Source organism: Gadus morhua, chromosome 11, assembly GCF_902167405.1.
Source record: "Gadus morhua chromosome 11, gadMor3.0, whole genome shotgun sequence".
NCBI classification, from domain to species: domain Eukaryota; kingdom Metazoa; phylum Chordata; class Actinopteri; order Gadiformes; family Gadidae; genus Gadus; species Gadus morhua.
This window is the reverse complement of record NC_044058.1, coordinates 20,729,946-20,745,526: the sequence shown is the minus strand read 5'-3', so window position 1 is coordinate 20,745,526 and position 15,581 is coordinate 20,729,946. Positions and strand designations below refer to the sequence as shown.

The following is a 15,581-nucleotide window of genomic DNA, read 5'->3' as shown; positions in this document are numbered from 1 at the left end:
TGGGCGACTCTTCGAAATCGACACACTGATTGATCCCTGGTAAACGATTGAATTGAACCGTCAGTGTGCAACTGTACAAAAGTTCGGCTGACTACTTTGCATCAACTCTATCGGTTCAATGACCGCAAACTCTGACTACACTCGAGTCAGGCGATCAGTACGACGATTGGAACAGCCCCGTCCCTGAGGGCCAGCACCAAACACGAGGACACAACTGACATAAATAAATCGCCTTGAACTTATGAACTTATAAACAGCACGCCCAGGAACCACTCAGACGGGAACGCTTGACGTGGTGGGCTCTAGGATCCAGCGGGGGCCAGTGTGATCCCCGCCAGGGCGGTGCACTGGGACGGACGGAACTTGGCGTCTCCTCCTGAAGGTAATCATAATAGTGATGGATGGTGTGGGAAGGGGCCGCCTCTGCTGTCACATTATTCTATATATTGCCGTGTGACAGAAGAGTACGAGCCAGCTCCATCAATCTTCGGCCCACGGGCAGAGCGCGCTGTGCACGGTACCGCCATGTGCAATGTAGCTCAGGGTTTATATCCAGAGCGCACGTGTGCGCAGCAGCACACACACACACACACACACACACACACACACACACACACACACACACACACACACACACACACACACACACACACACACACACACACACACACACACACACACACACACACACACACACCGGGGTTCTGGGACGCAAGCTGCAACAACAAAAGCAACTATTGTGCGGAAACAGGAAACTATTGAGCGGAAAACAATTATTATTACGGGCTTCAATGCAAATGGAGGGGAGATGTAAGCACCGCAGCAGCAGGCGAACGCAAACAATCATCAGTGTAGAGCCGCTCGCCACTTCTGTCGCCGCCGGCACTGCCGGTTTTGGTGGTTTTTTTATTCCCTTCAACTTTTTCGATCTAAAAGTTGCATAAACTGATGAAGATGTTTCTTCTGCTGCTGCTCGTTTGTGGCAATCCAACTCGAGCGAGTCATGAAATATTCAGCTCCCCCTCATGCTTCATTTGTTGTCAGATAACCGACTCCCCCCCCCCATCCCCGGTTCTCCTTCCGAGCTTAATATATTTTATACATCAACCTCTCTGGGGTTTATTCGCTTTCTCATTTTTTATTCTAACTTTTATTTCACTCTCTCTTTCACAGGGAGGGGAGGAGAGGTGTTCGCTCTCCATGCCTTTGTTCTTCTTCCTCCTCCTCCTCTTCCTCCTGCAGCACCTCACTCCCTCCCCCCCCCCCCCCCTAGCTCGTGTTTGGCAAGGATACGCAAGTTCAAAAACACATCGCTCTCCCTTTATAGAAACCTTTTTATCAATAAAAGATGGACCCAAAGAGGGAGAAAGAGTGGTGGAGGGGGAGAAGAAAAGACGACATGAATCCTACCTCTGCAATCCCTTAGTGGATGAAGTCTGGGGGAAATAAGGGGAACTTATGTTTCCCGATTGAGCTACAGGCATGTTTATCATGTGCACATTAACGTTGACGTAGAAATACAATTGTCACGTCATACAGCTAGTTGAAATAATTTACAGAAATCATCCGATTCCTGTGGTGCCCCGGACATAACATGACAGGCATGATTCCCACTCATTTCAAATCCGAGTGCATCTCCGGCGGTCCCCATAGCTTCAAACCAGTTTCAAACACTTAATCCGGTTCTATAAACTCCCAACCTCCATCTCTCTCTCTCTCTCTCTCTCTCCTAACCTCTCTCTCTCTCTCTCCTTTGTTTGTGTTCCGAATGGCAGTCGTTCTGCTCCTAAGCCTACTGTGCAAGCCTTCATTAAAGGATCACAGGTTTAGCGGGAGGGAGTAGCGATACACCACCCCCCCCCCCCCCCCCCCCCCCCACCAACCTCTCACAGCCCTCCTTCTTGTCCCTGGGTGAACCGAGTCCTCTTACGGTGAATAGGTGCCGAGAGCACGCCAAACGCATTATCACGCCCATCTGACCCTTTAGATTATACATAGTTAATGTTACCTTCATTTCTGCAAGACTTTTTCACTCTCTCTCGCTCTCTCTCTCGCTCTCACTCTCTCTGAAGACCAGCTGTCCCTTCTCATTCTGCACGTCTCCTGCCTTGTGTGTCTGTCGTGCCCTCACCATACAGCATTGCATTTCATCACCGACACACACACACACACACAGACGTACGCACACACACACTTGTGTACACGTTCTATTACAGTGCATTGGAGCAGAAAGATCAGAGTCTCTCTGCACATCAATCCGAGAGTCGCAGAGCCGTGGAAACCTGGTTCACCTCCAAAACCACAATAACAGATTACGATCCCTTCAGAAGGAAAGCGAGGGAGGAAAAGTGTTTTGTTTCTCCGAACTTCGTGTTCCCAAATATAATTAACTCCGGGGCATTCCTAACGAGAACAGACCCAAGATTAGATTTCTTTACTTTTGGGAGCAAATTGGATTAAAACGAGATCCCCAAAATTCATAATCCAGAACTTCCACTCAATGGGAGCTTCCATTTAACATTCCTCCTTGCAGAACATAAATTATTCTTCCAGTAGGAATCAGTCATCTGTCAGATCATAAGAAAAACAAATGAAGTAGATCATCAATAAGCCTATGCTCCTCCATAAGACTCGATCCTCACCACGGTTGGAGAGTGGCTAGGGGTCGCGGCAGGGTCGCTACAGAAACCCTGATTGAATGTTTCCAACAGCGTGTGACTTCATTTGGCGGCGGGCACAGTAAAAAGCCTGATCCCTCCGCCCACATCAGATCAGAGTGCCGCCTCTCTGAGTCAGGCTCCGGGCTTCAGTCGGCCGTGGAAGTCTTGCGGAGCACAGTGTGGAGTCGCCGCTGCGGTTCAACCGCGTGACGTCAGCCGTAGTACACGCTGTACCATATCTGCCTCTCGCTCTGTACCCGACGAGCCAAACCGCGGGTTAACGCCCTTCTACTGGGAGAGAGCATTCACATGCGAGCGCACACACACACCCCCACACAGACAGAAGGTACATAGACGGACACAGCGAATGCTCATAGACACAGACACACATATATAATGTACATAGACAGACACACAGACACCCCGATACACACACATATTATGTACATAGACAGACACACACACACACACACACACACGCGACATCCAAACGCAAATGCTTCATTACGCCAATCTCATCAGCGTCATTTTTTCCCCATAATGTTGTCAGTGCCCATTAGCGCGGGCTGTCGGTCTGTTACGAGCGCTCCCAACTACAGTCAGCCCTACGGTGGCGGGTTGGGGGGGGGTTAGCTCGGTAATGAGTGCAGTCACCGTGAGGGGCTGTCCTCAGACGACCCGGGCGGCGGGCTTCTGATCTTCCCTTCACACTCCAGAGGCATTGGGTGGTGCGGGTAGCAGGGGCCGCTCTGATGTCGGGCCCCCGTGGGGCCCGCGTGGCTTCTGTGTGCCGGCTCTTACTTCCCTGTGGGTGCGGGTACAGGGAAGGCCGTGTGTGTGTGTGTGTGTGTGTGTGTGTGTGTGTGTGTGTGTGTGTGTGTGTGTGTGTGTGTGTGTGTGTGTGTGTGTGTGTGCCTGCACGCGTCTGTATACATTGTGTGTCTTTGTGTGTGTGTCTACATTGTGTGTCTGTTTGTACATTGTGTGTGTGTGCATTGTGGGTGCCTGCACGCGTCTGTATACATTGTGTGTCTTTGTGTGTGTGTCTACATCAGCCTTTCTCAAAGTGGGTGCCGCGGCACCCTGGGGTGCCCCGTGACTGTGTCAGGGGTGCTGCCAAAAAATTACGTATTCTGACATTTAATTTAAAATAAAATAAAAAAATAAAAAAATCGGACATTTCATATATGACATATATGAATATATTGAATACATAAATACATTCTTTCTTACATATGTGAGAAAGAATGCCGTGTGTAATAAAATTACCAACGGCATTCAATATCCACAGACATGTCATTGAATACAGTGTGTGTGTGTGTGTGTGTGTGTGTGTGTGTGTGTGTGTGTGTGTGTGTGTGTGTGTGTGTGTGTGTGTGTGTGGGTGTGGGTGTGGGTGTGCGCGTATGGCACGGATGGAAACAAGCACTATGATGGAAAAACATTCCTGCTATCTCTGCACTTCATTTCAGTTCTCCTGGTCTCAATTTGTTGGGTTCTTGTATTGCCTGTGTTGCTGCATAGCGGTCCACCTCTTATGGTTTTATGGCATTTGTGTCTCTGATTTATTGTTTTGTGAAGCACTTTGTAAACCTGTGTTTTTAAAAGGTGCTATAAAGTTGCTATGAAGTTGTTATTATTATTAATATTTACAGTTGTATTATGCTCTGTTCATTACTGTCCTGTCTAAATAAACAGGACATTTGCATTTACGTTTAGGCTATGCAGTGTCGTTTTTAATCATATTTTACACTGGGGTGCCTTGAGATTTTATGTACTTTTGAAAGGTGCCCTGGCAGTTTGAGAAAGGCTGGTCTACATAGTGTGTCTGTATGTACATTGTGTCTGTGTGCATGTACGTTGTGTGTGGACATTTAGTGTGTGCATGTGTGTGTGTCTGTCTATGTACATAATGTGACACTAAAGGTGTTTGAGTGTGGTGCACACTTTTACATACCGCAGTCCCAAGACATTTCTTAACATAGTAATATGAACTGTGCACTTTTAGCCAGGCCTTCAGTCCACACACACACACACACACACACACACACACACACACACACACACACACACACACACACACACACACACACACACACACACACACACACACACACACACACACACACGTTGGTGTGCTGAAAGGCAATGCATGTAATGCCATTTATTAATAATACATTTGAATCCAATTGTTACAGAATGGGAGCCTCACCACTGCTGGAGCCTCTTCCCCGGCTGCAGACTCAGGACATGAGCCAGCATGAACTTAACCTTTGGCCAGCCTGTGACCCTGTGCAATCTGCTTGCCAGCTCTGGCGTCACTAATCGCTCTGTGTCACGCGTGTAAATCTCCTGGACAGAGAGGAGCCGCTGGAGAGAGTCTGACGTCAGGCCCTGACGCGGCAGTCACCCCACAGGTGGCTCCACCAACCACATGCCCCTGGGACACGGGGATGATGGGTTTGGTTCTGCACCGTGGATGAAGCCTTCCAATGGGATTTCTATGATTGTATTTCTACAGTGGCCGGTATGCACAGTGTCGATTTGAAAACTTTACAGACACTTCTTCTACAACATGCTGGGTATCTGAACAGATTGTTTTAGCGGTTTGAGTTGACTAGCGCTGGCTGAGTTTGCGTTCCCCATTAGCCAATTACGTACTTATAGATCACCGCCTCCCGCGACGTGATTGGTCGACACGAATATGAAGCGAATTCAAAGTGAACCACCCCATTCAACAAGATTTTAGTTGGTCTGCCCTCAATCACTCTGATTTGAGCTGGTCTGCTCTCAGACTTTAAATTATTAATCTAAAGTGCACTTTTAGAGGCTATACCGAAGGTAACCCCCTTTGGATTTTCATGTTGCCGTGCGTGCAGTCAGGCATGCTTCAAAGTGAGCTCTGGGGCAGCAGCAGAGAGATGAGAGAGAGTGATAGAGAGAGAGAGAGAGTGAGAGAGTGAGAGAGTGAGAGAGTGAGAGAGAGAGAGAGAGAGAGAGAGAGAGAGAGAGAGAGAGAGAGAGAGAGAGAGAGAGAGAGAGAGAGACTAGGAAGACTATTATTAGGGGAGCCACATTGTCCTCAGATTACCCCTTGCACTGACCCAGCTTTGAGTATCCTGCACACTGGAGCGCAGCCACTTTAACAACGGTCTGTGCCGACGGCCACAACCTGACTGGCATACGATCATAATAACAGTCCTGATCATCATAACAGAAATGGGATCAGGAGAAGCAGGCTCACAGGACAGCAGGGAGGCTGGGACTAAACACCGCCAACTGAAATAAATAAAATATAAACAACACCAGTCAGATACGGTGCCACATTTTTGCCAAACCAAACAAAGGGCTGATAGTATTCTCCGAATGTCACCGTGACAAAACGAAATGAGTGCCCCGGAGGGCTGGGGACACACACTTTCACACCGGAGGTGTGACATCAGCTATGTAATCAACAATCCAGCGTGCTGGCTGAGAGCGATTCCCCCCCACCAATAACACCTGCATCCGCTAAACTCCCTCCTGCAGGCCAACGCACGCATGCACACGCACACACACACACACACACACACACACACACAGGAAAATAATAATTCTGTTTATTTTGTTGCAAAACAACATCATCATGCCACTGTGGAGCCATAAAGAGATGATACAGGTCAGCCTGACCCAGTGGTGTTGAATCTCAGCTCAGTACAAGGGAGGGAAAACAGATGCGATGCAGCGGTCGAATGGCTCAAGTTAACCCTGATTGGCCGTTAAACGCTTTGCACATGCCTCAGACCAGACTCTTATTATGATGGCGACTTCCCAGTGACCAATGCGAGGCTTATAGTGTGTGTGTGTGTGTGTGTGTGTGTGTGTGTGTGTGTGTGTGTGTGTGTGTGTGTGTGTGTGTGTGTGTGTGTGTGTGTGTGTGTGTGTGTGTGTGTGTGTGTGTGTGAGCGCGTGTGTGCGCATGTGTGCGTGCGTGCGTGCAACATCTGTGTGTGCACAACCTTAATCCGGCTTCCTTTCTTGTGCATGCATCGTCATCTACCCCAGGGAAAATGTACGTTTTGTGAGTCTCGAGAGCCGTCCCTCCTACCTGATAGCCGTCCAGGCTGCACTGTCCCAGGGAGGAGGTGGCTGGGGTGGGTGGGGGGGCCGGAGCCCTCCGTTTCTTGGCATCGCTCTTGGGAGACGTCCTGGAGAGGTTCATGGCCGACTGGGACTGGCCCAGAGTGCTGGGCCGCGCTTCAGAGGCCACCGACGCCGTGGATAAACCCTGGGGGGGGGGGGGGGGGGGGGGTAGGAAGACACACTTGTTACGGGACAAACATGACCACGCATGACAACGGAGGTTGCCATGGTGGTGTTGCGCCCATTTTGTGATTTCTTAACAAAGGCAGTGACCATTTCTGTAGGTATAGAAACAGCGTTGGCTAAGTGCACTGAATGTACACGTTAATGGCCTAAATTGCAACTCATGGTCCAAAGGTAACACTTCTTTGATTGGGCTGGCTAAGACTCATTGGTCGATTCCGATAAATGGTATGTTGACTTGTTACTATAACGACGATCCCCAATCTTAACTGGAAACCGTCGCTCCGAAGTGGCGTTTCAAGAGAGAACTTCGGCACCCAGTTTGAAGTATTCCTGAAAGTCTGGACCCCGTCCCAAAGGCTTGGCCCGCTACGGTTGAGGGAGAATCCATTTGGCGAGAACAAGGATGTGATGGGGGTGGACTCCAAATGACACAAGCTCAACCTTGCGCTCACCCCGCTCCCAGTGGCACGGTCTAAGAGGAGGAGAGCCGTGCTTTATAGGGCCGATTAATTGATGGTTTCAGACAATGTCTGGACACGGCATGAAACCAAAGCAAAAAGGAGAGACAGAGAAGAAAGGAGGGGGACCAAAAGAAAGAAAGAAAGGAGAAAAAAAAAGCAAACGAGGGGGAACATAAAGTCCAGGTCATTAGAAATAATTGGACGCGGAGCAGCGACCGCTCAGTGGGGAGGGCTTTGGTTCTTCTGATGGCTAAGTTCCCTGTGGACTAAATATCAAGAGGGCGGGACTTGGTTGAAGGGGAGTGCGATGCAGATTCGACTTTGATATTCCCTTCGCTCTGCAACGTGCGAGACGTCCATGCCGGCCCTAATTCCGGGTATTCGTTTTTTTACGATCACGGTGGCGCTCGTCCACCGAGTACCTAGAAAAGAGATTCAAGGACAACACCTGGTGTGCGCCTGCAACCAGAACAAGAGAGCATATTTCTCCCATGTGTCGGGACAGGAGGATCATGGGAAATTATGATTCACCCCCCCCCCCCACCACCCACCCAAAAATAAATAAATAAACCCATCCACTTGAGAGACCCGACAGAGTCGCCCACAAGCGGACTGTGAATGTGCTGGAACGCATGCGGCCGGGTTAAGGGAAGGCCAAGAGCAACATGGAGGCCGCAGTCTGGGAACCATGAGGATGGCTGGAGCTATTAGGAGGAGAATGTGAAGGAGGAGGAGGAGGGGGAGGAGAAGGGGGAGAGGGAGGAGGAGGAGGAGGAGGAGGAGGAGGAGGAGGAGGAGGAGAATAAGCGGGATGGGGAGGAGGAGGAGAAGGAAGAGGAGGAGGAGGAGGAGGAGGAGGAGGAGGAGGAGGAGGAGGAGGAGGATGATAAGGGGAGAGGAAGGAGGAGGAAAAGGGGGAGAGGGAGGAGGAGGAGGGGGAGAGGGAGGAGAAGAGGGAGGAGGAGGAGAAGGAGGAGAAGAAGGGGAAGGGGGAGAAGGAGGAGAACAGGGAGGGGGAGGAGAAGAATGAGGAGGAGAAGGAGGAGGAGGAAGAAGAGGGGAAGGAGGAGGAGGAGGGGGAGAGGGAGGAAGAGGAGAAGGAGAATAAGCGGGATGGGGAGGAGGAGGAGAATGAGGGGGAGGGGGAGAAGGCGGAGCAGGGGGAGGTGGAGGAGAAGAAGGAGGAGCGGGAGGAGGAGAGGGGGAGAAGGAGAGAAGGAGGAGGATAATAAGGGGGAGGAGGAGGCGGAGAATGAGGAGAAGAGGGAGGAGGATAATAGCGGGGAGGAGAAGGAGGAGCGGGAGGAGGAGGAGAAGAGGGAGGAGGAGGCAGCAGACGTCTAAACGCTGAGTCACAGAAGGGCCCTTCTCAAGGAGCCAACTGCCTTAAGCGGGTAACCAATTGGGTGTTCCATGTGTGTGTGCGCGTGTGTTTAGTGTGTGCGCGTGTATTTATTTAGTTAGTTTGAGTGTGTACGCTTGTGGGCATTTGTATGCGCATGTCTGATTTTGTGCGTGTGCGTGCGTGAAGTCCTAGGGCAGAAGCCAAGCCCCAGCCGATGAACTTTTCACACTGCACAGTGCTCATGTGTTTCACTTCCTTGCGAGAGAGTTTAGCCAGGGCAGTCCCTCAGTCTCTCTCTCAGTCTCTCTCTCTCTCAGTCTCTCTCTCTCTCTCTCTCTCTCTCTCTCTCTCTCTCTCTCTCTCTCTCTCTCTCTCTCTCTCTCTCTCTCTCTCTCTCTCTCTCTCTCTCTCTCTCTCTCTCTCTCTCTCTCTCATCTAAAGAATTCAGCTTATGGATCTTATGTTTTTGTGAGACCAGATGGAGCGAGTGGAGGGAAAGAACAAAATAATATCAGAGGGTGTTCTACTTAGACGCGTTGAGCAGGGACAGTTCCTGGAGGAACACTCGAAGAATAGTAAAAAATAGCACAAATCAATGCCACATTTTCTCTCTAACCAAGAAAAGCATTTTGGTGCATCTTGAAAAGCTTTGTGCCAATTGACTCTTGACAACACAGGATCACATCTGATATGATCCAAAACTGTATGAGTTTCCTCAAAGGAAACAAATCAGAGGAAACGTGATTCTCATGCCATGTGTTTACCACCAGAACACAGTGGAACAACAAGTGCTGATGCCAGCCTCCTTTAATTAAAAGCCAGAGAATACTTTGAACACATTGGCTTTGTGGCTTAGTGTACATGGTGGTTCCTGTCAATGAGGCATGGGACCACACACACACACACACACACACACACACACACACACACACACACACACACACACACACACACACACACACACACACACACACACACACACACACACACACACACACACACACACACACACGTTGAGTGATGTCAGCGCAGACAGAGGCATCAGATTACCTACTCTACCTTGGCTATTATCAGTGAGGGCCTAACCTTTTATCATTGGCCCTAATGGACATTGATAAAGGCGCGTGCGTATGTGTGTGTGTGTGTGTGTGTGTGTATTAGTAGATGTGTGCGTGTGTGTGTGTCTGTGTATGTGTGCATCTGTGTGGTCCAATGTGCGGCTTAAGAGGCCAATCAAGGCCGAGAGATCGAGAGAGAGAGCGAGGGAGAGAGGCTCAGGCCCATAGAAAGCCTACTGTCATGTTGTGATAAGATCAGAGGAGGCCTAAGGTGAAGAACCAGAGGCTCTGCCAAAACAGAGCTCTCCCTTTGTGTGGCGCTTGACTCCAGGGTGCTTCGGGGGATTTGAGAGCACGCTGTACGGCGACCGGGTGACCTTATCAGCACGGTGAGGCCGGCTGTAGGCGCCTGGTTGGCGTCACCTTTCTACCAAAACAAAGACACCGTGTCCACCTCCTCTTCTCCATTGGTTACAGGAGATAAACAAGGGGAATATAGTGCTAGAGGAGGCGCACGGAGACGTAACATGGAGCCTCCCCTCTGGGGGGGATAAGGTAGCTAGGAGGCTATCTAAAATAATAGCTCAGAAAGAGGAAGAACAGCAGAGGATAGCAGACAGAGGCTGAGGGTGAAGAGGATGATGGTGAAGATGGGGAATGGCGCATCATGCTGTAATCATGCAGAGGGTGATGTAGAACACAACGGGCGCTGCGTTGTGTGAAGCATGGGGCACACATAGACACGTACACATAATTACACACACGCTCGTACACACACACACACACACAATGTTTGTCAGGGGGCCGAGAACAAAGAGAATAAAAAGCAGCAAAGAAGACAGTGAAGAAGACAGCGAAGAAGACAGTGAAGATAGTAAAGAAGCCAGCGAAGAAGCCAGCGAAGAAGCCAGTGAAGAAGACAGCGAAGAAGACAGCGAAGAAGATGGTGAAGACAGCGAAGAAGACAGTGAAGACAGCGAAGAAGACAGACGTAGAAGAAGAAGAAGACGCCAGCCCTGATGCCGGGATGGACGTGTCCAGAACAGGGCGGCCCTGTTCCCTGGATAACCCAATCAAACTGAGTATTGATCCGAGCCGGGTGCAGATGGGGTGTGTGGGGGGGGGGGGGGGGGGGTAGTCTGCCAGCCCAAATGTAATAAAGGGGATTGAGTTATGGCAATAACAGCCAGAGCTCTGCTTAATGCAGTGCCTCGCCCTGCCTGCTCTGGCGTGATGGACAGCAGCATCTCAAAGCACATGATAACCATAACATGTCGCAGATATGTCATGGTTTGGTTTGTTTTCTACTCCCCCAAGTCCGAAACAAGCATAGTTTTATTCCGCTGCAGTCTTTGGACATGCGAGTATCCAAAGGCCGCTGTGATTCGTTTGCCACTTAGGTACATAGCCGGGAGGGAGGAAAGACTCCGCCCCTTAAAACGGTATGACGGGAACAAGGAAAAACTTTAAAATGACATTACGTGACGTTGCAATAGATTTCATGGAACCTGATTTCCTGTCGGCTAATGCACACCCTGATAACTCATAAAAAAAAGCCGAGATTTATGGATTTCTGTCAATCACTGTAAGGGTGATGATGTCCTTAGAGTATGACAATGTGGCGGTGGAACAACAAATGGTCAATTCAACCGTCACATTAACCCACCTGTCCAAGTATAGAACAATGAGAGAGAGATGAGACAACCTGCTTGTTGTCTCCATGAAGAGAAAAAAACAACTGAAATGTTCTTAAAGGTTGAAATCCAGAGGCTTCAGCGGTTGGATCCTTGTCAGTTCATATTAGCCTTGGCTTACATTTCACATATATTATTAAACAGGAGAAAGGCTTCTTGTGTGCGTGTGAGTGTGTTAGTGTGCGTGCATCTCCATGTGCTTATCTTGGACGGCATATTGAAATTGAGGAGAACCGTACAAAGTCATTGTGTCATGGCGTCTCCCTAAACTGTCAGGCTGTTGCTGCCCCCTGTAGGGCTGAATGCAGAATAACACCAATAACACTAGAATCAAATCCGCTGTAGGCCTTCATCACAGATTGTGTAATAGTATAGATGAATACAGGTGTGTCTTGTAATGTTAATTATGGCTCTGGTTAGAAATACCAGTGCCCCTACTTAACAACCTCCAACTGTGTCCACCTATTTTGATCCTTTGTGATGAAGGCCCATTCTGCAATATGAAAATAACAAGGAAATAATGAAATTATGAAAGTAATTTAAAAAGTAGTTTTATCTTAACTGGGCACAGAGATACTCAACGGCTGAAACAAAAACACATCGAAAGTCACAGCGATTGGATACTTGACATGTATTAAGATTTATTCATACTGTGTTAACAAATGATGCAAGACATAGTACCAAAGGTCATCCCTTATTGTCAGCCTGTTTATTCCAGCATTTTCAAACATCGTTGACCAAGCCGGTATCTAAGCTTCAACGACTCTAGATATAAATGTTGATCTCATCAGCCATTCTGGTATCAGAGACAAAACTGTGCACAATGCAGCTTTGATACATGCTATTACACATGCCACTGCCCTACGACAAACACAAGTAACCAGGACAGTTGTTAGTAGTTAGTTAGTAGTACTTACGTTGGAGGGTGCGTCTGTACTCTGCATAGATTTAGCATCCGTGCAATCAGTATCCATAGCCTCCTCAGCCTGCAATGGGAAGGCACAGCTAACATGCAGCTTTCACGCAGTCAGCCATGCAGCAACATGGGTTACCCTTCCAATGGAAGGAGTGCAGAACACCACTGACCCCCCCTTTAACAAATGCCTTCAGGTTGCATTCGTTCTGGGGCAGGGCCCTGTAAATCCCCCTTCAAGTCAGTCTCAATAAGCAGAGGACAGGTGTGTCCAACACTTATTCAGCAGGGGGTCTGGTAAGCATAAAAGTCAACAAGGTGTTTTGCATGCGATGTTGCGACACCAGATGACACACACGGCAGACACACAAGTAACAAGTCCAAATTGAATCAAGCATGCACTCATCTCTCCGAAGTTCTCTACCACAGATGTTTTACACAGAAGCACTTGGTTTCAAATTGGATTTTTAACTTGATGACCTCATGCGGGCTACGGGTCATGTAGAAAATGTGCAACTGGTGCCATCTATTGTAAACTACCGGTAAATCAGTAGTCCCAGTAGTCCAACGGGAGCCTCAACTCTTTAAATCATCGACCTTTATTAGTAGAAATGAAAGGTTCCCATGCAATAAAGGTCTCTGGCATCCATACATGTCATAAACTTGTGTTGAGCCTGTTCTATATAGAGACACTACACACTATTTTGAGTGCCTTTCCTTGTAAACAGTACATCAATGTTATACAATAAAACCACGTTCACAGAGGCAGTTTAGCAGGGTAAACATTGGAGTAGCTCATATCATTCATAAATATTCTGTACGTTCAATAAGCTAAACGCCCTTCACAGAGGCACAGTGTAGACATGAGTCTAGCTCATATCATTCATTGTTATTTGGTAGCTGCTATAAGTTACATCAGTGTAGTAAATACATACAATCGACAACAATCCTGAGAACGATAATAAGAGGCTTACCTTGGATTTCCTTGAGTTGAAGCGGAAGATTCCCAGGAAGCCTCTCTTCTCCGCTGTCCCCACACTGAGATTGCTGGAGCTCATAGAGTCTAGAGAAGACAAAAAGCTCAAGTTAAAATGTATCACTAATACAGTCTGGTGAAGATAGAAGTGAGTAGAAAGCTAATTCCTTGATTAGGGGGGTTATTGGGTGCTACTTCGAGGCATTGGGATGTAAAAACACAATTCCAATTCTGAATATCTCCAACTTCTTAGCGTCATCTAGATGGGAAACTGGCAGTTACTTAAAACAGTGCATTCCCATTAAAACGGGCCACTAGAGGGCACCATTACATAGCTTGGTTTTTCTTCAACAGTTTCAAACCATAATCTTAATTATCCACTGATGCAATTAACCAGATCATTATGATTCAACAACCCTGTTTTTGGTTTAAGGCAATCGATAAAGCGGTTATTCTCATGCTCATTACACCCCCCATTAAGTTGTTATTGAAAAAAACATCCCAAAATACTGACTAAGTGCAGCTGATATAAAAGCACAAGGGCCTTCTCCATGTAGGAAAAGTGATGGTTAACGCAAGCCCAGCCAACGCCAAACTAAAACCCAATAATTGTTAGTAATGTAAACTGAAAGACATAATGACACACACAAAACACAAAGCAGGTGGTTAATAAGCAGGGTGTGTTAGGATTTGCGTTTCAGCCACAGACCTGGGGAGACTACAGGCAGGAAACAAACATAGTTCCTGTGTAATACCTGAGTAGTTAAGAGCAGGGGCAGAAGCCATTTTAGGCTGGAGTACTGAAAAGAAACAACATCACAGACCATTAGACAGACAAGAGTATGTTTATCCTTTTACTTTTGGCTAATGAAAGTCATAGTATGACATTACTCCAACGTTGATTGTGTTATCGGCCAATCGTGCGTTGTGTTGAAATCGGAATGTCAGTAACTGTATCAGTCACTCCGAATCAACTGTAAATACTCGGGCCAATGAGAGGCAGGAGCTAAAATTAGAAAGTACACATTACATCGCGGTATGACGGAGCCCCGGAGACCGAGGGCAGTCTCTATGGCGATGCATCCTAACATTATAACATTACGAGCTGAACTTTAACCAGTGATGAGACAGCTCATTAAAGCTTACAGGCTCATCCGCGCTCGTTTAATGCTGCTAGCTCCCTGCTAGCCGCTATGCTAATACATTTCGTAAGATTCTATTTACCAAGATTCTATTCAGGCATGGCCTTTAAAGTAAAAAAAAAAAAGAGATCATAAAACACTGCCAATGTGGAAACTTTGGTAGATGATTTATTTTGATTATGGCCGGGTTATACTTTTATTCTTGGAGAATGTGCTTATGGGTGTACTGGGTAGGGCTGTGTGTGCACCCAACTGTGACACAGGATCCTCAAGTTTACAATAATAGAAACCAGTGTTGCGTGTCGCAAGAGTTTCATAAACAGGTAAAAATAAAGAGCATACGCCCGACTGCCCGTGGACATATTACTGGCTGGTCGGACCTTCAACAGGTTGGAGGTTGAAAACAGATGCTATCGACGCGGTACTGTCTCAAAGGGGCTAATTGAATTCAGCCAATTCAGGTTCAATGGTTGTTCATCAAGGAACACATTATATACACACTATCATATAAAGTAATCTCTATTTCATTTAGTAGGCTACGTTCATAACAAGGTCTCATGCCTGTACTATCGTTCAAACAATGAACTGCCTTCAAGGGTAGCCAGTTTTTTTTTTGTTTTTTTTTTCACTAATTACTTGGTGGTATTGTATCTTCCACTGACATTGCAAAACTGTTACCTTAATATAAGCAGCAATACATATCACAAAGAAAACGAAAGGATAAGGTTTCAGTAATTGTATCTCGTCGTGGACATAGCCAAAGATTAAATCAAAAGCTACAATCCTTTCTTTGTTTGCACCAGGATTTAAATGCAGAGGAATATACGACTACATTCAGGGATTTGGCCTGGAAACACAATCTGAGGACCTGCCACATCATTTGAGGTCATTGTCAAGGTTTCCTGAGAAAGAAAATGTTAACTTTTCCACCCTGGCTGGTGCGTGGTGCCCTCCTTACCCTTGAACATATTCCACTGATAGTTTAAGGAAAATGAAGGTCAAATTGATTAACGCTTGATTCTGT

The 15,581-nt window shown here is 47.5% G+C and overlaps 1 protein-coding gene across 7 annotated transcripts in view; it reads right to left on the bottom strand.

Annotated features, from left to right (window-relative positions):
* Positions 1 to 15,581, bottom strand: part of cobl (cordon-bleu WH2 repeat protein) — a 61,954-nt gene that overhangs the window by 27,018 nt on the left and 19,355 nt on the right. For 6 of the 7 annotated variants that reach the window (XM_030371507.1, XM_030371511.1, XM_030371513.1 and 3 more), the window contains 4 exons: positions 14,171 to 14,215; positions 13,414 to 13,502; positions 12,444 to 12,512; positions 6,748 to 6,927 (listed from right to left, as the gene is read on the bottom strand). In XM_030371507.1, coding sequence (XP_030227367.1) covers positions 6,748 to 6,927; positions 12,444 to 12,512; positions 13,414 to 13,502; positions 14,171 to 14,215 — 383 coding nt within the window. The remainder of the gene's footprint in view (positions 1 to 6,747; positions 6,928 to 12,443; positions 12,513 to 13,413; positions 13,503 to 14,170; positions 14,216 to 15,581) is intronic. The other variant, XM_030371512.1, reaches the window with a different exon arrangement.